Source organism: Dermacentor silvarum, chromosome 1 (assembly GCF_013339745.2).
Source record: "Dermacentor silvarum isolate Dsil-2018 chromosome 1, BIME_Dsil_1.4, whole genome shotgun sequence".
NCBI classification, from domain to species: Eukaryota; Metazoa; Arthropoda; class Arachnida; order Ixodida; family Ixodidae; genus Dermacentor; species Dermacentor silvarum.
Window position 1 is genome coordinate 318083320 of NC_051154.1, and position 25228 is coordinate 318108547.

The 25228-nt window shown below is 47.0% G+C and overlaps 2 protein-coding genes across 5 annotated transcripts in view; one reads left to right on the forward strand and one right to left on the reverse strand.

Annotated features, from left to right (window-relative positions):
* The window catches only part of LOC119437313 (2-oxoglutarate dehydrogenase complex component E1), a 565962-nt gene that overhangs the window by 327076 nt on the left and 213658 nt on the right, over positions 1 to 25228 (reverse strand). The window lies entirely within an intron of this gene.
* LOC119442658 (2-oxoglutarate dehydrogenase-like, mitochondrial) overlaps positions 1 to 25228 on the forward strand; it is a 77540-nt gene that overhangs the window by 30435 nt on the left and 21877 nt on the right. Inside the window, exons 5-9 of the mRNA XM_037707622.2 lie at positions 3644 to 3772; positions 7410 to 7589; positions 14186 to 14338; positions 17481 to 17583; positions 24430 to 24700. Coding sequence (XP_037563550.2) covers positions 3644 to 3772; positions 7410 to 7589; positions 14186 to 14338; positions 17481 to 17583; positions 24430 to 24700 — 836 coding nt within the window. The remainder of the gene's footprint in view (positions 1 to 3643; positions 3773 to 7409; positions 7590 to 14185; positions 14339 to 17480; positions 17584 to 24429; positions 24701 to 25228) is intronic.

Below are 25228 nucleotides of genomic sequence, written 5' to 3' on the forward strand. Positions count from 1 at the left end.
ATTGAAATCATGTTTAAACACACTTTCTTATATTAAAGTGCAAAATACATGGTGTTCTATGAACAAGAAATTATAAAAGATAAATACTTCTGTAACTTTTTTTAAATTGAGAATTTTGTTACATTGAAGTTCATTATATCGAGGTGTAACTGTATTAGCTGCTGGACAAGAACTTCTATATGTACACCTGTGAGCAGAAGTATACGGACCTCAGGGTCGCCGAAAAAACTGAATTTTTTCGTAATTAACACGGATAAACTGAAATTGACGAGTACACTGGAAAGTTTGCAATGCCAAGTTTATACTGCAGTCCTTAATTTCAAGTTTCATTCCGCCTTTTTCATTTTCCTGTGCTGCCCTCTGCCGCATGCTACCGGAAACGTTTTGGTAGGGTGCCGGGGCTTTCGCCGGTTGATTTGTGAACCTGCACCCTTGTTGAGTGCGTATCGGTTGTGGATTTCGTGGACCGCGAATAATTATTACTGGCTTCTGCGGGACAGCATGTCGTTCCTGGAAGCCATGTAGCACTCACCAACTATATATATAGGGTGAGCAGGCGTGATAGCGCTGTTTTGTTTATAGTGTGGTCTATAAAGGTACGCTGAGTACCCTCTGCCGGCGCGGCTGCTTTGGAGTTTGTTGTCGCCGACTCCTGCACTTGCACCTCGCTTTTCTTTTAATTCTTTTTGCACATTCTTTAGACATTTTGCATAAATAGGAAGTTTTCAAGCGCGCAGCCTTCCGCGTCGGATTTAGCAAAGCGGTGCACTTGTTTACATCGACATATACAGCCACAGATCATTGCTAGCGTCAAAAATAGGGAAAAGGTGCATCGCTGATATGAAAAAAAAGTCAAAACGTCGAATAAAGCACACATACCTGCTCATATGAGCCGCGTTTTACCATAGTGAGACGAGTCAGTATGAGCGCCTGAGTTACTCAACGGCGACTGTGATCCAGTTACAAATATCGGGCTGTTAATTTATTATACTGATTCTCGCTTTTCTTTAACTTCATCATACTTAGTTTGCGCGTGTCATAAAGCATTATTAGAGAAAAATGTGCTCACATAAGCGCTCATTTAAAGGCCGTGTTGTTCTCCCGCAAAAACGCGGATACCATCGCTGACACCGTTGGTATATAACCGAGCGAGGCGGCTGTTTATGCTGCTGTACCGAATGTACCGTCTCTTGTTTCGCGTTTGACGCAGAGATAAACGGTACATCTCAGGAATTAAGAAATGCGTGAGCATACCAACACGTACAAACCGACCCATCTACGTTGCGAATACGAGCGGCAGCCTACGGGAACAGTGACCTACAGATGTTGGCACAGCCGTTGGGCACAGCGCTGTGTCGCCACTTGCAGATTATTGTGTACGCGCCGTGCAAAGCGAAGAGTGGTTTATTTCAAATCGCTAAGGCCAGAACTGAACTATAAAAGCAGTTTCCTTCGTCCTAACTTGCTTACTTTTCAGTACAGGTCCGCCAGTAGAGGGTGCACGAACTCGACGGAGCCAGGCCTAAGCTTCGCTGAAATCAACATTGGCTCAAACTTCATGTGCACGGCTTGAGAGGGTCGAAGCCTTGCGCATTTCAACCTTTCAACTTCGTAGGCATGTTTTGACTCACTTTGAGCGCGATTATTTATATATACCAACGAAGGCGTTGCGGCTATCGCGTTATCGGTTCGACGGCCTATCGCGCGGGTTTCGGTCGAACGATGGTATAGGTACGGTGATTTTATCGGTGCCGTCGACGAGAAAGCCCGTCGCAGTACCAAAGCCAGTCTTACGCTACGCACACTTTCAGTACTGCACTGACGTCGAGCTACCAGTGGAGTTTCCACGCGGTACACGGCACGAGTTGTCAGTAGCGCGCGTCCGAGCGCTTTTTTTTTTTTCGGGGGACGTTTCCCCGAGATGGGACCGCACGGCCCATCATTCCAAAACGTTTCGCAACTAATCCGCCAGGGCAGGGCGCATGCGCTGTCCGGCCGTGAAAAAGGCGGTTTGCAGGCTGAAAAAAATCGGCTTTTTCGTGCAATCCCTGGTCTGTATACTTTTGCTCACGGGTGTACTACAGTGTAGACCGCTTATAACGTAAGTCGCCGGAGTCGCGAATATCCGCACTATAAGTGGTACCGCACTATAACCAAAGCAACAATTTTCAAGGCCCGCACATATACAAAACATGTGCACCGAGCCGCCACGTGTATGCGACTGTTGAGGAATGCGGCTAGAACGTTTGCATTCAATTTACAGACGAATCTCGTTAATTCGAACCAAATCACGCGGTGGCGCCGCCATAGAGTAAATAAAAGCTTAGGAGAGACCCCTCAATGTCGCGCGCGAACAAAACAAAAAAAGAACAAAAAAGAAATGCGGCGGAAATTTCACCCTCTCTCAAATGGCAAGGTCGCCGATTCTGCGTCGCGCCGGAACATGCGCGTACGTGCCGACGTCTCAGCCACGCTTACCGTAGCCACGCGTAGAAAATGGCCGTGAACCCTTCTTTCTCCTTTATGCTTTCTCTACTTTCTAGTCACGCGTTCACCTTGCACGCTGCGGCTATGGCGCAGAGGGAAGCAGCGGCGCTGTCCCACGCCGGCAAACGTCCGCTTCCCGATAACGGCAGAAAACGAAACTTCGGGGAGCTGGCGCTGGGCCGGCTGAAGCGGCAACGCCTGCACGGCGGCGGGCGCGCACGGTGACAGTCGAAAGTGAGGGAGGTACGAGGCAGGGCGAGGGGAGCCACCGAAGCGGCGGAGTTGCCGAGGCAAAATCCGCTTCCCTGCCGCCCTCCTCCCTCACATTCCACAGTCTTCGCGTGTGCCCTTCGCCGTGCTGTGCCGGCGCCGCTCGCTCCCTGAAGTTTCGTTTACTGCCGTTATTGTGAAGCGAGCGTTGGCCGGCACTGGTAGTTTCGTGGCCCTCGCTTTGTGATATTTCAACACTCGCACTCAAGATTCTGGTTTCAGCCTCACTGGCTGTTCGTTCGCACCACGTGTCCTTCTCCTCCACTTCGTCTCTTTCTTCCTCGAGCACTCCTTGGGGCGTCCATTTGAGGGGAGCATTCGCAGTCTCCGCTGACTTCCGTACTCCCAGGCAGCCGCGCTGTAACCGGTATTTTGTTTCCTGCAACTGCACTATTAGCGATACGTGTATACATGGAGTGCTATGGGAAAAATAACGGGAGTCTGAAAAGACCGCACTATATCCGGTCCTGCACTATAAGCGGTTACGTTATAAGTGGTCTATACTGTGTATGTGCATGTATTTCAGTTAGCTTAAACTGTGACTTGCCAGACTGTCTTTGCAACAATACAGTTTTATTATGAAGTGTTGCCTCCTTCCCAACATAAGTGCTAAGAACAATTTTCAAACATGACATCATCATTGTTCTGATTTTTATCTTTCTACTTTCATTATGGAATAATAAATTAACGGTTGTAATACAGCCATTTTATTACAATTTCTTCCTTAGTGGCATTCAAATACATGGATTTTAAGAATGGCACTTTGCATGGCTTGCTTGCTTAGCAAGCAACAAGTTTGACCTTGAGGTAGTGTAGGCCAGCTTTCGTCCATGATGATTGGTTTCGCTTGTTGATGGTTAATACGTGCCCCTTGGTTCTTGTCCAGGTGATGAGCATCCTTTTACATGGAGATGCAGCCTTTGCTGGCCAGGGAGTGGTCTACGAAACCTTCCACTTGAGTGACCTGCCCGACTACTCCACCCATGGCACCATCCACATAGTCGTCAACAACCAGGCAAGGCAGCTGAATGCTCATGCATGAGAATAAGCTCACGAGAGGCACTGGTGCTGTGCACTAGTGACAGTGCGGTTACATTAGGAAGGCAGTATAGCTCCTTGAATTTGCTAAAACATTCATCCTTCCTCTAAAAGCATTGGATGGTAGCACTTCCAGTTTGGTGTAATAATCTATGTGCTTTTGCACAACCTGATGCTTTGCATTGATCGAGACCAGTGGCATTAGAAGCATGTGATGGGCCGGTGTAATGTAGCAATTCCTTTTGATTGATTCTATTTTTTTATCATCCACAGCTTAAACCGGGCCCGCCTCGGTGGCTTAGCGGCTATGGTGTTGCTGCTCAGCACGAGGTCACGGGATCAAATCCAGGCCACGGTGGCTGCATTTCGATGGGGACGAAATGCAAGATCGCCCATGTTTCGCGCTTTGGGGGCACGTTAAAGATGCCCTGGTGGTCAAAATTAATCTGGACTTCCCCCCACTACGACGTGCCTCAAAATAAAATTTTGGTTTGGGCACGTAAAACCCCACAATTCATTCATTCATTTGCTGCTTACAACTGGCTTATCCTGGTGATGGTGAAGGTAGTGTTTGTCTCGGACCACTGACAAAACACAAAAAGCAATAGAGCTAGTGTAGAATTGTTACATTATCCCAGCCCTGATTGCTGGGTCTGTCTCACCATCATGTATGGCCAGCACCACAACCAATGGTGCTCGCATCGAAATGCGAATTCTCGAGCTTGGCACAATGGCACTGCTCTCGGACTCGATAAAACCGGGTTTACCATATAGACTCGTGCAAGGGCCGCACTTTTCTTTCATAATTTTGACGAGGTGCAGCACGAACCGAACCCTTTGGTCAAAATGGCGCCGGTGTAGCCGGCGACTACTGCACATCCCGGAACCTCGAATCTACCAGTGCATCAGAGGTCAATGCTTAGCTCTATCTAGTAGGGGCATGTGGAAGTGCTTAGCGCGTGCAAATTCGCCGATGGGCACGTGTGGCATCGGGGCACCAAATGCGATTGCTTCTCTGATGCAGATTTTTTTTTGTTTTCCAAATTTAAACTGCCAAGTTGGTAGTGCGGGCCCCCTTACACGGGTGCGGCCCTTACACGAGTTTATACGGTATGTGAATATAGGGGGAAGTGCAGTCAGAATGACTTTGCCAGTAGCTGACTTGACTTGCACCCATGACCCACATCCTGTTGTGCCATTGTCTCTATGCCCTGTGTCGTGTAGCCAAACTGGAAATTTCGGTACAAAAGCATAGTGGCAGTATTGGGGAGGTATTCTGTAATAGTCCACCTAGTGGACATGTCCGTTTCGTCTGCTGCTGAAGTGCTGAACGGCTGTGGCACCTGGCTCCTGTTGAAGCGCACCCTAGTCCAGCCAATCAGAACTTAACATCAGACAAAATGAACATGTCCACTAGGTGGACTCTTACAGAATACCTCCCCTTCCATCCCCCGTGGACTACGAAAACTAGTGTTGGCACTTGGGTAGGTGGAATTGCTTCAAGCTGTGCTGGCCACTTGCTCTTTCCTCATTCTGCAGCTTTGGGGCACAGAAATAATCAGTCAACCAATCCTGCTTGGCTGCTCATATATTGCATGAACTGTCATTGAAAAAATGGCAGCTGCAGACTATTACTCGATGTCATCATGGTGTTGGGGCATATTTAGAGGGCCTCTAAACAGATGTAACAATCAGACTTTGTGTTAAGGGGGGAGGCTACCCTCAGATACCAACTCTTTTGTTTATTGAGATATCTTAATGAAATTTTCAGGATAGACTCGTAGCTAAAGCATTAGTAGAACTACAAAATTTCATGCAGTTATGTTCACTAGTGCTAAAGTTATAGCATTATGTCAGAATGGTGCATATGGTTTTCTTGTTCCAGGCCTGGAGAATTTTCAAAAGGTGCTGCAACTGTGAAATTCACTATGATGATTCCCAGATGGCTACCTCAGGGCAAGACAGAGCCCTTTTTTTAAATTTCCTCGCTGAAAACTTTTAGCAGACCACCGAATTTAGTGTTGGTGATTAAAATTTTATCAATCAAATTTTGATTAAATATCACAAATCACAGACACAATATATTAAAAAAATGGGCTTGTCTTGCCCTCAGAAATTTATTCAGATACACAATAAAAAAAACCTTCTGGAAATCTGATGAGCAGTTACAGAGATATGGCGGGAACAAGCAGCCTCACCAGCCAAAAAAGTCATTTTGAGAAAATGAGCTTTGAAAGTTTAGAGCACATATATTGGTCTAAAATGACCCAGCAGCGTAACTGGAGATGTCCTTAGGCACTCTCTTCCTTTGTCGCCTTTCCACCTTCTCTTGAGATTGCTTCTTGGCCTTCTTCAAAATTTTTCGCCTTCACTTGTAGCGGTGGCAGCTTCAGGATCGCGCTCCATTGCTCTAAATTATCTAAATTTCCGCTCCGTCGCCGGCATAGCGCCAAGTCCTCGTTGCACAGCAGCGCACTTTTTATCCGCCGCCTCTTTCTCCTCACATGTCGGAAATGTGTTTGCAATAATTGCACAGTGGACGACGCAATCGCACTGTCCAAGGCAGATGAAAGAGGGTATGTGGAAGCTGTTGTTATCTAGGGCCAGTATTTTGTAGCGATGTGTTACGCTTTATTCAATGCTAGTCTTATCATCTACCGCTCACGGTCGGCTGATCCCGTTGATAACGTTAGCGGACCGTCGCTCTGATTACTGACCAAGCGCAAAAAGGCATTAGCATCGGAAAGGCATCGCTACAAAATACCGGCCTAGGGCACTGTACAGCTGTCGATTAGCACGAGACACCAGGCGCGCTCGTCACGACAAATTCTCGCGCCGGTGGAACAGGAATCACGTTGCTAGAAGCGTCGACACAACCACTCTCGCGTATATGAAGCAGAAGCTGCCCCATAGGAACCGTCGGTGCGGTCATCGTCGGCGCGCGGGCGGGCGGCGAGCTTCGCCATGCGGACGAGCTCCATAGAACGCTTCCTTGCACCGAACGCATGTAGCGTCTCGAGTTTAATCGGGCGCATCGTGACCGACCGCATAACAATCGGCAGGCCAAACGCAACAACGGTCTCATAAAGACGGTAGAAACTTCGAAAATATGCGAACGGCTGCAAAGATAGACGATAGCGAGCGCAACACACAAAGGTCACCGGCGATGGAGGAGCCGAAGCAGACGACGGCCGGAGTATTATGCAGGAGACCACTACGTCATCGCGCTCAGCAGCCAATGGGAGTGGCGGGCTCCCCCGCGTTCTTGAGGAGCGCGCGCTTCGCCCAATCACAGCTTCGCCTCTCAGCCGCGGGAAACTTGAAAGCTTTCGCGAGCCCTCCAATCATGAGCGATTTACGCCTCTCCCGTGCTGCCCCCGCCGCCGCGGGTGGCGGGGAAAAAAAGCGCAAGAATGCACGAACAAAACAACACCAAAATGGCGGCGCTCGGTGGAGCGGTAGAGAAATGGCGTTCGCACCAAGTAGGGGTATTTTGAGCGCTCGCTCGCCGCTCGAGGGCTGCCGCGGCTCGTTATAAGCAGTCGTTAAACAGTCTCAGCTGTCAGTTTTCAGGGAACCATTAGAGCAACGTAACAAATGGTATTATTATGCAGATTGGCTTCACCACTGATCCCCGAGTGGCACGTTCGTCTCCCTACTGCACGGATGTTGCTCGTGTGGTCAATGCACCCATCTTTCATGTGAATGCTGATGATCCTGAAGCTGTCGTGCATGTGTCTACGGTGGCTGCTGAGTGGCGCAGTCGCTACGGGAAGGATTGCGTCATTGACCTGGTAAGAATAGTGGCGTTAAGCTGCACCTACTTGACAGTTTGTCATGTGCAAGCAATTTGCAACAGTAGTAGTCAAATTGGTTGTCAAAAAAAGAAACTAAAAAAACAGCATTGGTGTCATGGAGTGTCATACATGCTACTTGACAGAGAGAGAGAGGTGTGCAGAAAACAAGCTGCAATGCAAATCTATGAAAAGAAGTATCAGAATCAGTTAGCTACGAAAGAGAATCAAGCAAAACAAGGTAACTAAAAGCTCATTAATATGTACACACTTGAAAGGCACTAACATTTAAGATGTAATTGCGGCAAATCTTGATGCAACCTGTATGTAGTCAAATCTATTTGTTGATTGCTTAAGCCATAGTGCAGGGGTTCTTGAGCATGTTCGTCCCAAGGAACTTTGCTACGCTCCATGAAATGCCAAGGAACCCCCCCAATAGAGAGGCTAGGCTTAACTTGCAACATGTTTGGGGCCAACAGTGGTGTTTGGCTGGCTACTTGGACTGTGACGTGCAACACACGTGGTCCAAACTTGGGGCAGTTATGAGCCAAGACAAGACAGCATTGCAACCAAGACATGTTGAGAAAGAATGACAGTTTTCAGTGCTTATTGCATGGGGACACTTAATTATAACATTTCAACACAAGAGGACTTAGAATAAGTGTTGACTCTACTTTGAGTACAGTAAAACCTTGTTAATTCGGATTTCACGGGACCAAAAAGAAATGTCCGAATTAACCGAATGTCGAATTATCGAGGGTCTAAAGAAAACAATAAACAAATGCTTACTACGTCAACACGCTTTTATTTACTGAATGAATCAGCAAATCATGTTCCTATTTTGCACAAGACCAGTGCAGAAGCTGTAATTCACGTCATCTCATGACTGATTACAGTTACACCTGCTTATAACGAACCTCCATATAACGAATTCCTGGATATAACAAAGTTTTTCTATACCCCGCCATTACTCCATAGAAGCACATCGATTTGAAACCTCTACCGTAACGAAGTGGCAGTGGGAGACCCTCTCAAAATAACGAATTTTCCCCAGTGGCAACCTAGTGATTTCACGCCAAATTTTGTCATTTTTGCGCGAGCAGCAACCAGAAGCACCTTCTCCGCTTCGACGGAATGCGAAGCGAGCGCACGTGTGCGACGCGGGCCTGCATCCCTCAACCCGGCGATCTTGCCGCCGCGGGCTTGACCTTTCCCCTCCCTTTATTCAAACCTGATCCTGCCGCTTGCTGCAGCTGGCCTAGCCCGCCGAGCCGGCACTTTCCTTTTCCAGTTGATGTTGCCGACGCGCTGGCAGACGCTGTGACACATCACATTCGATGAGCGCGGAGACGCGCTGTCAAACGCTGGCGGCGTGTGGAAGCGCTGCTGCAGAAGCAAGCGAAGTGACCTTCGTGCTGTTGTCTATCGCTTCAACGCAAACTGAGCGCCGAGAACACACAGCACGCACAAAGCTACGAGCTGCTGACGCACCTACACTGCCTAGACTCTGCCCCAACGCAGGTCGCTTTCAAGATATGGCCTGCGACGCGCGACGCCGCGCAGTACGCAGTTGATGCCAGTGTACAGTACAACGCTGCCCGCTACCCCCCCCCCCCCCCCCCCCCGCCTCGCTCCCTCGCCGGTGCCTCGTGCGCAACGGAAGAAGGCGCGCTTCCTCCCTGCTTTTCTTTCATGCGTGCGCAAGATTTAGCCGCGGTCGTTGGCTCCCCTGGCCCGTTTTCACTCGCACATACAGCATACGCCACGCGGTGACTGCGTTATCGCCTTTGGACTTTATTCGGAATATCTATGAGCCAAAACCAATTTAGGGGACACAACGCGTCAGACACCATCTTTAGATAGCAAATACGGATCTCAAGGGCCATCCTTTTGCTGCGGGAACCCGAAAATACATCATAGTTGTGACCCCCTGCACTTTGGGCGGCCAGTGCCATCGTTAAGCCACCAAGCAAAGCGACATGAAAAGTCAAAATGGCCGCTCGGGTCGGCGCGGGGTGGCACTTCGCAACGTATGATGCTGGAACGATCCCACACTTGCGACACAACAGCGGGATTACCAATGCATTGGGTTCTATGGGAGCTGTGCCGGGACCGGCCGAAAACGACGTAACAGACGGGAAAACGCAGCATCTGGGAACGTAACAGCGGAGTTCTACTGTAATACTATATGACGCTACGACACCATCGTGACGCTCGCTGTTCGTTTCTGAAGCCTCTCGCTTGTGCGAAATGATATACGTCCACGCATCCAGTACCTGGTATGACATTCAAAGGATGAGCACTTCGATGAAAATGGGTGCGCGTTACAATCGAGGGCGCGTTAGAATCGAGTAATTATGGTAAGCGTTTCTTTTTCGAATTTTCGTGCCGAACCTGCATATAACAAAATCCTCTTTATAACGAAGTTTTTCGGGAATTTGTCAATTTTGTTATATCCAGGTTTAATTGTATATAGCACTCGCAGCGAGGCCGCGGCGCACGTCTTCATCTGAAAGGCGCTTTTCACTACCACGCGCACACCCCGATTATTTTGTCGCCCGTGAGCTCGTCTCCAACAAATCGTCCGTCCATCACAATGTAGCCGGTGTGCTTCATCTTCGACAGCTTTGCACTGAATCAAAGCAAAACTACTGTTTACGGCAACCGCTGTGGACGAAACCGCAGCCGCTTTCGATGCAATCATGGACGACTACCAAGCGCGAGGTTGCGGGATCAAATCCAGGCTATGGTGGCCACATTTCGATGGGGGCGAAATGCAGAAAACTCCTGTGTACTTAGATTTAGGTGCATGTTAAAGAACCCCAGGTGGTCAGATGGGGGTTTTGGCACGTAACACCCCATAATTTGAATTTTTTTTGAGGTTCTGAAGGCAGGCGGCCAACGCACGCACCAAGTCAAAATGAAACTACCGTTTGCGGCGTTATGTGCGGCGATAAACACAAGAATAAAGGCTATAGGGGCACAATTAGGCACAAAGCGTTCCGGCGTTGCTGTCAGAGACGTTTCACGTATGATTCCTGCTGACGACAAATGGCAATGCAGACGGATGCAGACTCCACCGCTTCGTTTTGGTTGGACGCTAGCGGCGTTTTTACTCTTTTGCATCGCGCATTTGCGGTGCATTTATTTTTGTAATCCTCCGACGTATACATCAGCACGCATGCTATCGGCCCCGATCTACAAACGGGAGAAATGCGCATGGGGTTAAGTTAGACCCTGCGAGATTTAAGTGCATAAGCTTAAACGCGCTGCCTATTTGCTGCTGGTGGATTTATTTCGCAGTTCACGCATTTCTATTACACACTGTGATGGTGTATTGTGACTCTCGGGAATGGGTAATGGAAGTTCTTTGGATTGAGCGCACCTCACGTTCACTGTCTTGGCCACTTGGCGAGCGCGGAACCAGGGAAAATTTATCAGTGGCTCGTGGAACCGCGAGGAGGGGCCTGCGAAACTCACTTTGAGAACCCATGCCATAGTGGCTTGTCGTATGCCTACCAATTAGTGTGTATCATGATCACTGTCACGAAGAGGCTGAATGCACTGCCTCAACTCGAGGTATCACTGATGCTGTGCTGCAAAACACCTTTCACCTACAGTAAAACCTCGATAATTTGAAGGTCGCCGGACCACGAAAATTCTTCGAATTAAGCGGATTTTTGAATTAACCGAAATGAATAATAAAAAAAGAAAACAAGCAAGAACTTGCCGCAAAAACAAATCACCTTTATTTTCTATGTCCGAGAAAGATTACTCAAAGTAATCACCGATGCGGGATTACTTGGCGCGCTGATTCGCCGCCCCTAGTGCCATGCTCTCCAGCTGGCTCGCAACACGTAGCATATAAATATCACCCGCACTGCGCTCAACAAAGTTGTGGACGATCTTCACGGAATTGATAACTGCCGCGAAATCGGGCGTGGTGGTGCTTTACTCCAAAAATTTGGGCTTGCTGGATATTCCAGACTTCAAAAATGCACTGTCAGGGTTCCCATTGAGTTCATGCATTTTTGAACCCAATTTTCTGGACGAATTGAGACCCCAAAGTTCACTTTTGCGGACGAAATCGCTCTTTCCGTGCCGCGCTACCCAATCTTGGAGGCCGCCATGTTGGATTTTGCACTGGCTTGGATTCTAGTGGCTCGCTGTATAGCCTCCAAGATTGGAACGCGCGCTATCAATAGAGAGCTCGCACGATCCTCCAGTCTCGGAGGCCATGGCCGCTCTTCCTTGGCTGACAAAACGCTCCAGAGTACTGCTCTTTTTTTTTTTCTTAGTATATGCGCTCAGCACTATCATTGTGACCATTTATTGTGGGATGTTTTTTTATTGCGACAGCAATTATATGGACACTTCATGCGGATTTTTGCTGTCGGCGTCACCGCCCTGAGGTTCCATATAAAGTTCAAGGGCGATAAAATCATCACCGCACGCCCGCCGTATGTGCGAGTGACAGCGCGCAGGGGACGCGCGCTTTCATGGAGAGTGACCGCATGGCGGAGCGTAAACGCGACTTCCTCTAGGGTGCCTCGATGCCAGCGCCGCCTGGGTGCTGGCATCGAGGCACCCTAACTTCCTCCCTGGCTGTGGGGGTAAGGGGGGGAGGGGGCGACTTCTACTCTTCTAACAACTGCGTACTTAGCGCCGGAGCGGGTTCTCGCGTGCACCGTATCTTGAAAGCGATCTCCAGACAGCTCTGACCTTTTGTATGCGCTGTGCTTTCGCCGCTCAGTTTCCGTTGAACCGATAGACCGCAGGAACCTTCGCTCGCTCGTGCGTGCTGACACCACGCTTGTTTTATTGTTTTTTTTGTTCTGTAAAGTTTCGGTTGCTATTTTGAACATGGCGTGAACACTTAGCAGGTGTCTCGGAGACCCATGTCAGTGATCGGCGTTACCTCCTGTACCTTCGCGAGAGCTAAGCGGTGCGAAGCTCGTTTTTTGGTTCTCCATGGCGAACTCCGTTGGCGGAGATCGCCAACGCGGTGACGTTCGTGTCGGCTGTACACGGAGACGTCACTCCTGCACAAATCCAAGCAAGACGATCCCCTCCAAGCGTAGTATGAGGCAGGGCATTATTAGAGATTTTTTGTAAGTCGCACTAATAATTTTTTTTTTCGGCCGAACGAGTTTTCTGGACTATTTTTCGGTCCCCACGAACTCAGAAAATCGGTTGGTGACTGTACAGAGCTCCCTAACCTAACCACCGCACGTTGCTACCAGCCAGAAACTTCTAATTATCCGACTAGAGCCGCGTGGGCCATTCCAATTATCCGGTAGAATTTGCATTGAGAATGATAGGACCGCTCAAATTCTTCGAATGAACCGAAATTTCGAATTAACCGAGTTCGAATTATTGAGGTTTTACTGTATTTGGAAAGTGCAGGAACCAGTTTAGCAATAATTATGGTGTCAGCATGGGTGCAGTGATGCCTATACAATAAACATAGGAAATGCACGCAGGTGTGGCGGTGGCCTTAGCAAAGAATTTAGCCCCCAATGTTTGCGCCTTTATGATCCTTTGCCACTCTCGCTATCGAGATAAGCATCTTCACCTATTTGCTTGGGATAGTCTGTAGGGTCATTGAAAGTGTACTGCACACTATTTGTTACGATGCTTTCGAGCAGTGGCAACGCCGCTCCAGTAGCGAACGACATGGTCGCACCATGGAGAAGACACCGGGTTTATTCACACTCGTGAATACAGTGTAGACCGCTTATAACGTAAGTCGCCGGAGTCGCGAATATCCGCACTATAACCAAAACAAGAATTTTCAAGGCCCGCACATATGCAAAACATGTGCACTGAGCCGCCACGCGTATGCGACAGTCGAGGAACGCGGCTAGGATGTTTGCATTCAATTTACAGTTGAATTTCGCTAATTTGAACCAAATCACGCAGCTGCGCCTCCGACTGGCATTGCTCCGGCACCGCCATAGAGTGAAAACTTAGGAGACCCCTCAATGTCTCACGAGATCAGAACAAAAAAAGAAAGAACAAAAAAAAAAAACGCGGCTACAACCAAAATTGTTGCTTTGGTTATAGTGCGGTACCGCTTATAGTGCGGATATTCGCGGCTCCGGCGACTTACGTTATAAGCGGTCTACACTGTATAATGAGCAGGCTTATGCACTAAAGATTTTCCGTTATGTCAGGTCTTTTGTTACAGTCGATCCCTGATACATTGAACTCGAAGGGGATCTCGAAATAGTTCAATATATTGATAATTCGAAATTTAAAATGTACCTATGTATCTGAAGCTTATCTTAAAACTCTGCACGTCTCGGACAGACTTGGAAGATCGTGGGAAGCAGGAATTTACCGATATGTTACTCCAAGGCTGCGTCATACACAAAAGTTTACTTGTTTTTTGTTTTCTGCGAGCGAATGTAACAAGTCCCTTGCACTGTGGAATGTTCTTTGATAAACTGATTGCAATGGGCTCACCCTAAAAGCCCGCGTCGCCAAGGCAGGCCGTGATACGGTGTGCCTTGCATGCGTGTCAAAGTGCTTGTTAAACAGTTTTCTGCTGTAATACATTGCCGGCTTTGTATCTGCTCTCGCTTGGATCACAGGTGGGCTACCGACGCAATGGCCACAACGAGGTGGACGAACCCATGTTCACGCAGCCACTCATGTATACCAAAATCCGCAAGCAGTCAACCCTCCTCGACATCTACTCTCGCAAGTTACTCGACGAAGGCGTTGTCTCTGAGAAGGAGATTGAGGTGATTGGTGGTTTTCTTTGTGACAGCTTGTTGTCCTCTACTGGCACGTGGCAAGGGTTTAAAATGCAATTACTCTGCGCACAGTTTAAGCAAGCTTTCATGATCAATCACCTGCCAAAAGGTGCATACTTTGTAGTCTGGCAAAGTCATCAGTGTTTCCAGTCTGGAACTGTAGATGAAAAAAATGTGCAGTCAACCCTCTTTAAAACAGTCGTTGGGGCAGTAAATGGACTTTATTATAAGTGGTATTTTTCTAATAAATGTGGCAAGGGCCTTAAAAGAGCCATAGCATTGTGGGGAGTACACTCTGACAGCATGGGAACACTGAAACAAAGCAGCACTCTGTAGTGGTGAAATTCTGACGTCCATGAAGCAGTAGCCTCGTCTTGTCAGCTATAGTCACATAATAAAGGTAGTTCTGAGGAGCTGCTGCCATGTGGCGGAGTGACCATTGCAGCACTCTTTGCTTCCCAGACTGATAGAAGAAAAGCTAAAGGCCATTGTCTGTGCGGCACCGATCAGTCTCTTGTATTTTTCTTCGTGCTTCGTACTAAACAGCAACAGGTGCCGCTCCACTTTGAATCATCAAGTCAAGATATATGCACTGCAGTCGAAACCATGAAAAACTTATAATAAACTGACATTTCAAATGAAATGGATTTTGTTATGAGGGTTTACTCTATATTATAGATACTTTGCAGCACTGGAGTATGGACACGTCCATATTTGATGACCTGTGTGCACTTTACCTCCATGCGTGCTCTTGTGTTTAGGAAGACCAGTTATGGGATAGCCGTGCAGCGGCTAACAGAGCAGCGAGTTTCTTGGGGCACACGCTATGCCCAGCTGTCAGTAGCCATGTATTTTGGCTTTGCACGTGGTCACAAATGAGCAGGGGCATGCCTGTGACTGGTTGCACTATCAAATTTAAATTGTATAAACTGCTTGAAGCAAAGCACCTATGTGAAGCACATGACTTCAGTAATGCCTAGCTGTGCTGTTAACTGAAATGGGAGGCATAAGCTGAACTTTGTGCTATGTGCTCCTGTAGTTTCCAGCAGGTTACACTATCTCTGTGATTGAAGCTAGAGGTCTCGTCACTCCTGGGCAAACTGCTTAATGTAGGTGGCTGTTTCTGGAATTTTCTGTTGAAGTCAGTACTTTTGAGTTATTAATAGGGGTGTGCAAATATCAAAATTGTCGAATACGAATCGAATACAAATATTTAGCTTCGAATATCGAATAATGATATCCACATGCACTTTTAGCAAGTTTGGTTATTTTAACTTGTTGGAACATTGCAATTATATTGTCAACGGTAAAAAATTAGACTAGTAAGATGTTGTACTAAATGATTGCGTATTTGACTCATGTTAACTAGGGAAATTGAGTAATTCCCACTAGCTGTCTGTTTTCACTAACCTGTGCCTTATTATAGCATCAAATGCCCGTAAACACAGCGGTATTTGACCCTGTGCCAGCCGTCATTCATTGCATTTGCTGTCAAGCAATAAGCTTAGGATTGTGGCATCGCTGCTGAGGTCAGCCCTTTGGACCTGTACTCGTGGAAAGAGCATTCTTATTGCAGTTAGATTCTTTTGTGTAGTCACCTTCATCCCTTTTTGCTGCGCTCTTAAGTGCATCCTCGCTGTCCACAAACCCGTGCCCCTTGCTACTGAGAAGCTGGCTTTTCCACACAGCTAAGCTGTCCAGTGGCCAAGTGCACCGTACAGGTGAAATTTTGCCAGCAGCACGAAATTGTCACTAAATTCAGCACAAAATCAAACACACATTCTTAGATTAGATAGAAAGAAACGCTAAGAACCGTGTTTGCTCTCGCACAACCATCAATCAATATAATAGATTTGTTTAGAATATTCGTATCAAACCGAATATTCGAAAATGTTCGAATAACTAGTTTTGGAATCGAATATGAATATTGAAAATATAAGATTCCGTGGTATTTGCACAACCCTAGTTAATAAACCCTTTGAGTGTCACATTTTTATCTGAAAATGCATCTCGCCAGGGTCGTGGATTTTTATTGCAGATTTAAGTTCTTCAGAACCACTTATTTTGAGAAAAAACAAGAGAACAAAATTTGGCTGACAATAAAGGGACATTTTTTAATATGTCGACAGTTTTATAAATAATTTTTAACAAATGTAATAATATTCACAGAACTTATGTTTATGTTTCAAAATGAGTTTGACACAACTAGGGTCTGTATTTTGAAATGTTCCATCTCATTTTCCATATATTTATCATTTGTTGCGCTGAGCTTGCCATCCGAGCAAGGAAAGCGGTGCGGCAGCCTCCAATCCACATCTGAACCAATGACGAAGGGCCAGAAGAGTGGAAAATGACATGGATCGTTAAAGAATGTGACCCTAGGGACACGCAGCCATAGTGAAAGCGAGGCATGCCATGTGAGCGCCTTCAAGTAAGCTCAGTGATGCGCACTCGTCAGAAGAATGAAGCTAGGGAGAAACCTGCAGCAATCAAATGTTAGATTGCTTGACTAGATTCTGGCAGTCCTCACGTGCCTCGCAAAAAGAGATGCGCAGAGGGAAGCATTGCTGGTTTGCGAGCGCTCGCGTGTAAACACAGTAATCACACACCTGCAGTAAAGCCATGGGGGTGAGCGTCTCGCAGTAACACTTTGAGTTATAAGAAACGAGATAGAAATCAGTTTTTCTGATTTCCTTAACTGGAAACGACGTGCGAGCATGCCGATTATAAAGTGCGCAAGTTCGGGCATGAGCTCATGGCAGTAAGCTAGGCGAAGTGGAAATACTCCCCAACTACCTAGGTGGCAGACACCATAGAGCGAAGCGAGAAATCAATTTTGATGGAAGCCGAGGGACGGCAGCACAACAAGAATTTTTTCCTGAAGTCATGGACAGTAGCAGCACCTCTGCAGCAACTTTAAGTGCTGCTTCATTCCAAAAATTCTTTTTTTTTTAACATTCGGGGGCTACCATACGTGTATGGCCAGGACCATATTGGGCTTTGTTACGGCTGCCATAAATGTTCGGTGGTGACCATCAAGTTAATCAATCAGCAGCTTTGAACATAAGCCACTGTTGTTCCCAGTAGTGGTTGGGGAGTGGCTGCAATAACCTCGATTTCAACTATGCAGGAGGAAAAGGAGCGGTACGAAAGCATCCTGTCAGAGGCCTACAAGAACGCTGAGAAAGAGGACAAGTCCTACAACCGGGACTGGCTTGATTCACCCTGGAGTGGTGCATATTTTTTTTTTTCTGCTCTCTCCCATCTCTTCAGCAGGCATTGTTTTTTTATCTGACCTCAATGCCAAACACTAGCTTTGGACAGTCACACCGGTTGAAGGCCTGTCCCAATTGAAAAAGTGTATCAATAGTGTGCATGTTCACAATGCCTTCTGTATAGCAGAACAGCCTTATTGAAAGTGTAGAAAGGGTCTGCTGGGGTGAAGTGCATTTGTATTGTCAGTGGTGGAACAGCTGCATCAATTGCGGCAGATTGCGCCGAGAGCCTTTCTCTGCGCTATCCTGCTCCACAACGACATTTTAGTGGAAAATTGCACCAAGCCTGTGCCAAAAGAGTGTAAGAACGAAAGCCTCGTTCTGGTCGTGCTGCCTCGTTAATTAAAGTGAAACCAAAACCTAAAGTGGGCTATCATCATCCTGGAGATGCATTGGTCCTCCTTTTGCTGTGTTTTATATCTCTCCGGCAGAGGTTCCAGTGTACTGTCCCTGTGCTGCCTTGTTGTTTGTGTCATTTGTGCTGCAGTTTTGCATTTTTTGCACTAGCGTGGCACGGAGCTCACTCAAGAAGACTTGCGGATCAAAAAGAAGCCTCAGATAATGTCTGGTAGCTCACTCTTTAGCATAGGCAGTGACGGTGCTGCTGTAGAAATACCTTGTAATACACATACTCAACTGCTGTCACCTAATTTTCTATTAGTGGGGACCTTCATTGCAACCCTGCACGAACGGATGAGTAAATCCCATGGTTGCAATTAAACAGCTTTCATATGAGCCAACGCACAGTTGTGCAGGAGAGATTTTGCACGTTAGAAGTAAAGAAAACCTGTGGCCGTCTTTACTGCAACTTTGGTTTAGTCGTGCTCATGCTATAGGGCGTAGTGTTCTTTGCATGTCCTTGCGTTCTGCAATTTTTTTAAATAGCATACACACAGGGAAAGCCATTCTATTAAAAGTTGATGAAACTAGTTTGGTAATTTTGATCCCGAATGTTGCATTGATGTGCATAGAGGCTCCACAATATTTATTGACTATTTCAGTTAATATTGAGACCATATGCTGTTTATATGTACCTTCCATACTGTGCCAAGATCTGCTCCAAAAGGTCATATGGCTGTACCACCTCTGTATTATCTGCCTTTCATTACAGCTTACTTTCACCATTCTCTGACAAATGAATGAGCCTTTGTGTTTTGCATTTCACATTGTGCAATGTTGTGAAGGGCTTTTCGTAAGGCACATCGTATGACCCACCATAACACCTGTCTTTCATTGCATAATGATAAGTGTTAGTAACCATGGCCTGCTTTTTTTTTTTTTTTGGAAGCATGCACTCGGAAGCAGTCTGTCTGAGACACATTGGCTCAAGAAGGCATTTGACATGCACACTGCAGCTCCCCACTTTTGGTTTAAAGAAGCTTGCAAGAAATTTTACGTGCACTGATTGCTCTGTGCTAAATGACATTGCCTTTCATCGTTGTTTTTTCACTCATTTTGCCTTGCCTGAGCTCGGTTAGAGTAACAATACGTTAGGAGCATTGTGAAATGCTCTAACCCACTGTTAGGAGGATTCAGGAGTTTCCTTTAGTGCTGGCTACGGTCACAGGACTAGTGCATGTTACCGTTGCTGCGTAAGGCATCTATAATTCTAGACCTTGTCAGTCTACAGCATCAAGGGTAAGGTTAATATATAGGGGCTTGAATATATCGTGATTGCTACTACTGCTTTGGAAGCCGCACACTGCATGCTAGGATTGCAGTCGAAGTCGATTATGGTGGGCCATGCTCTTTAAAAAAAAAGTTGCTCCCAGGCTCACACAAAGAAAGTTGACTATTGTTCATGCGTACAAAATACCATCTAACAATGGACAAGTCATGAATAGTTGTCGAGCCTTGCTCTTCAAAAATGTGAATGTTCACCCTTCAGGCCTAATGGGAAACCTTTCACAGATTATTTCTGCCATGTTTACTAAACTACACGGGTTAGGTCTGCACGGACAGACATTGCATAGCTAAACATAAGGAATATGTTTCTTCATGTGACACTGGTAGCAGAGCACTACACTCTATTTATAGCTGGCATAACTTCGTAACACCTGCTAATATTTGCTGCCCACCACCATGCTAATCCTAACCAGTGCTGCTTTGCCAGGTGTAGGTGACCAACGTTACGGCTTTCCGTCAAGCCGATGCAAATCTATTCACGGCACCGATGTGGCTCTCAAGAAGCCGATAAATCTTCTTGACAGTGACAGCGAGGGTATGGGGGACAAATTGAATGGCGTGAACTTTCTTCACAGCCACAGAGTGTCGAACCGAACTGGAACTGAACCGAAAACCAGAGCTGAACCATTATTTTCAGCCTAATATCAACCAAATCGAACCAATATGTTTTGTGCCATCTTGGAATTGAACCCTAACCGGGACTTTTTGGAGTGACCGTTCTGAACTGGTTCGTCCTCAGGTTCAGCCCAGGGTCATCTTTGCTGAAAGTGTAGTACCGGGGAGGTCGCTGCGCGGCCGACAGTAAATGACGTTTCTTGTGTCATTTCATTACAGCACAAGGGGTGCTACTTCTGTAATAGTCAATTTGCTTGCCACAGTGATCTCTTTGGCTGACTCAACTGTACGCATTGTTGGTGTACTGACTAGACCTGTCGACACCCATTAATGGATACGACATATTTATATTTGACACCTCAGAATTGGTAGTACAGTCGACTTCGATTAAAATTCGACCCTGACGTGACCTAAGAATTGATCGAATTATCCAGTGGGTCGAACTAAAGATGTGTCCAAAGCAGAAAATAAAAGTCAAAGTGACATTAAAGCTTCTAAACAAAGTAAAAATCTAACATGCACTGGATTTTTTAGCTTGAATTTTGGGCAAAGATCTAATATGTGTTGCACAATGAAGGCCATGCTCCTAAAGTCAGCTTCGCTGCAATACTGTCGTGTTGTGTGGCAAACCATTGCCGTGCATTGGGTGCATGTTAAAGAGCCCCAGGCAGTCAAAATTCATCCAAAGTCCCCCCAACTTGGCGTGCCTCATAATCATATCGAGGTTTTGACACGTAAGCCCCAGAATTTAAGTTTAACTGTTGTGGGGAAGTGCACAACTCCCAGTTTTACGTTTGACATCATTGCACCGTGCACCTCATGCTCCACTCGAACCCTTGTTTGGCGAAATTCAAGTTTGCATCATTCACATCATGCACTCATTTGTAATTATTGCCAGCGAATTCAATGCAAAACACAAACTTTGGAGCCCGGTTGACTGAGATACGCACGGCGCAGTTATCACAGTACGCATCCGCCAATAATCTTGCAGTACTTGGTAACCCACAATCTCAACCTACATTTAAATCGCACATTGCTCACAACTGGATGGATGGCACGTTAGCATCTCTAGCTCTCGTCTCATAAGGCTCTGACTGGTTCATTAGCGATTCTGTAACTCTTACCATCAAAACATTCAATTTTCTCTTTTCTGTCAAAACAAGCCTCAACTAAAGTGCCCTACAAAATTTTAAACACAAAATCTTGAATCGCTCTATAATTCTAATTGCTTCCAATTGGTTCAGAAAAACTCCCCTTCGTTCAAAAGAAGCTCTTGAGTTTTTCATTATTAATTCTATATTAAATTCAAATGCTTGCATAAAACTCGTTTCTGACTAGTTGTTCCGCAACCAGGCAGGAGCAATTCCTGGTGGACGCCAGATTTAACAATTGAACATAAATGCATTAGACTAACGGGGAGGCATTTAAAAAAAAAAACGGAACCCTAGCTAGTGAACCTTCACTAAACTCGATACTGTACTACGACGTTTTTTCCACTTATGAAGTGCACATTAATCTTGCTGAAACATCGGCCTCCAAGGGGCTTTGGACATCGTTAAGAGAGCGAAATATATTTGGCCTCCAATTACAAATCTCGTTTGGAAAACAGCACGCCATGCAACAACTTCCGTCGATCCACTTCCCGACGGTGGTTTCACAAGCGTTTCACACTCTGCTAAGTTGTTAACCTTACAAATTTCTGTAGATGCACTGACAATGATTAGCGTTGCACTTGGCTCTGGCAATTAATGGCTTAACACATTCCCGACTAACAACGTGCCTTTCACCATTGGAGAAATAGAACAACCTTGGATAACGTCTGTTCTGCTCAGGGGCAAGACGGGCGGACTCTTCCCAGATTGAAAAATGGGACGCAGTGCAGTGAAAACTATGAAACCAAAGCACACTTTTTTTTACTGCGTTAACGTCAGCACTACTTGGTGTAGTAACACAAGAACAGAAGCTCCGCAGGTGCAAACGTGTGCACGTAGCTTTGGGCCTCTTCGATTATCAGTCCCTGACAGTCCCGGACTGCTTGGGACTGCTGTGCCGCATTCGATTTTGCTTGGACAGCTTCCGAAGCTCTGCCCACTAGTCCGAATGTTGTCATAAGCGCATTCGTTTTTTTTCACGGACCGGAAGTTCCGGACTACCCGCGGACTGTTGGAGCTGTCAGCAGATGTTTGTTCGGACAAGCGCAAGTAGCTAGCAGACGACGGCAGCACGCGCGGTGTTTGACGCCATGTTGTGAAAGATTCCGTGTGCTTCTGCGTACTTTGCGCGCTCCAGACGGCAACTACTGTGCATTGAGTTATCGCCTCTGTTACATCGGTGCTTTGTGTGCCATCATGCAAGTTTTTTACGAGCCGTCTAATTGCTGTAGCTTTAGTCTTCGCGTTTTTTTGTTTTTTTTAAGAAAGAAGCACAGCGATCAGGCGCCCATGCTTGCTTTTCTTACTGTATTTCATGAAATCTGTTATGCTCATTGCAGGTAAATTTTGCTTTTCAGGTAAGTGAAACTAGCGTACGTGCAAGGAATCATATATTACATGTGGCTATTTCATGCCGGTAGCTGGGGTGGTATACAATAGGAGATTCGCGGATTGTTGTTGACATATATGTTGATCCCTTCGTTTGATTTTTGACGTGCAGGATTAGTAGACGGTGTACACGCGCTCTCTCACGCGTCGGGCCTTTAATTAGCAGACGGTCTCGCGAGCTTTGAGGATGTAGGCGGGTGCTTTCTGCATGAACAGTAACGTGGCACGACCATCATTTCGGAGTCTCTCCACAGCAATTTTAGGGCCAAAAAATACATTTATTTCACCATCACCACGATTTCGCTTACGTCCGTGTGGGAATTCCACGTAAACTTCTCAGGCAATGAGCTGGCTAGCGCGACGTAATAAACTGCGCTTTGCGAAAACGTTCTGCGCGCCCAGGCTACGATTACACTGTGCTAGCTTCATGGTTGTGTCGGCGACGTACGCCTCTGAGACTGCACCATTGCGGAGGCCACGCTAATAAAAACGCTGGGTAGGGGCTATCTACGAGTAGCAAAGAGCAGACGACGGCAGCCAGGAGGGTGACTTCCGGTCGCGGTGCTTCTACCGAAATCTCGGACAGTCCCCGACAGCTGGATCACGTGACTGTGACGCGCTCTTCTGTCAGGGCTAGTCAGACCGGAAGCCGCGGACGGTTTGCGGACAGTCCGGGATTGCATAATCGAAGAGGCCCTTTGGCTCTGCTGCCACAGAAAGTTATCAGGTGTAGCACTCAGAGCCAGGTTTGCCAGGCTTGGTGAACAGTCCTACCTGGAGACTTAGTTTGCGTGGTATCTCATTGAGGCTCTCCTAATGACTCGCAATGTGCTGCGCTGCTGGTTCATTGTTTGGTGACTGGGCCTGAGGACATAATGTGACACAGCAAATGCAATACAGTCTTTTCAGTGTCCCTTCGTGGAGAAAGATTAGCCAAGTTACCATATTTACTCGAATCTAACGTGCACTTTTTTTTCTGATAAAACAGGTCCAAAAATGGCGTGCACGTTAGGATCGAGTACGACCCTAAATCTGCGTTACCATATCTCCATCGGCACTTTAAAATGGCCGCCTCACACGCTTCCTCCATGTGCTGTAGTACGTGTGCTTAGGCATTAGTCTACCACCAGTCTTCCCGTTTTCTGTATTTGCTCTATCAGCACGAAGTGCCGAGTACATTGCGATGCCGCATTCAAAAGTAAAGTGATCATACCTGCGGAGACGGACCGAAATCGGGCTGCGTCATGAGAGTTCGGTGAATCCGAAACTTGCGTGCGGGACTATCGCAAACAGGAGGAGAGCATTTTCGCAACCAAAGAAACGCGGAAGGGTTTCAGTGGACCGAAGCAGGACGTATTCTGCGACGATCCTCTTCGGCGATACGATCGCCTTGGCCCTATCTTATAGCGATCCACGACAGGAAGGGGAGTCCGCCACGCGCTGTGTTTTCGCCGCTCATAGTTCGCATTGAAGCGAGAAGCGTGCTAGCACGAAGGCCAATTCGCTTACCGCTGCTGCCGCGCTTCGTCACTCCAGCGTTTTGACAGAGCGAGTTTCCGCAGTCATCGAGAGAGATGTGCTCATGTTTGCTTGTGCGCGTGTAACACTGTGCTTGTTAATTTAGTTTAATTTAGCGTAAAGTGGTACATTTTGCCCCCATTTGCTTAAAAAGTTGTGTGCTATTAGTATTGTAAAATGCTGCAGTAGTCTTGTGTTTCTGCTAATTTGTATACTCGCCCACCCATCATGTAAAACCCCTCCAGCTACTTGAGGTATTGTAAATCAATGAATTAATTCCTTGAAACAGACTTAGCTTCCACAATGGCTGATTAGAAATAACAAGAATGGGCATAGCAAGCTGTCGCCATATATTTCTTTGTTTCTTTTTGGAATTAAGAAATGTTGTTCAGAAAAAAGTGCACGTCATTGCGGGTCTGGTAACCATGAGCGACATGAAATGCAGGTTTCTTTGGGGAGCGGGATCCCATCAAGTGTGACCCGACGGGTGTGTCTGAAGACGTCCTGCAACACATAGGCACGGCGTTCAGCTCGCCCCCGCCGGGCAACTTCAAGATCCACCCAGGCCTGCGGCGTATCCTCAAGGCACGCGCTGAGATGGTTGAGCAGAAGACGGTCGACTGGGCCCTGGGCGAAGCCATGGCCTTTGGCTCCCTGCTCAAGGAAGGCATCCATGTGCGCCTCAGCGGGCAGGATGTTGAACGGGGCACGTTCAGGTGCGCCCCTCTTTGTCCTCTTGTCATGGGCAAGGCATTAGCTTTCAGTGCCAGACCGGACACAGCATCTCTCGAGCATCTCTACTCGAGCAAGTGCTTTTGAAGGGACACAAGAAAGTCAAAAATAAGCTGTAGTATGAATAAATTATCCTTCTACAATACCAAGAAAGCCACTCTTACCGTGCAAAGCGGCTCAGTGAGCCAGTAAAGATGCAAAAGTGAGACTGGTGGTGCCACTGCCTCGTAGTGTTGGCGGTGAGATGATCGCCTTGGTGGCCATCGCGAAGCGCAGTTACCCAGCACAGCACATTAAGGGGCCCTCAAACACTTTTCAAGCCATCATCTATCGATTGCAGGTTGCGTAGACTGACCATTGGAGATGATTCTAGCATAGGTCAAAGCTGCCATATCGAAATATTTCATATTTTATTCGCGCAAACAAATCACTATATTGCTGCCGACCGCATCAATACCTAGTGGCATTCGCCAGAACCATCATCGACGTCACAACTCGCTGCTCCGCGATTG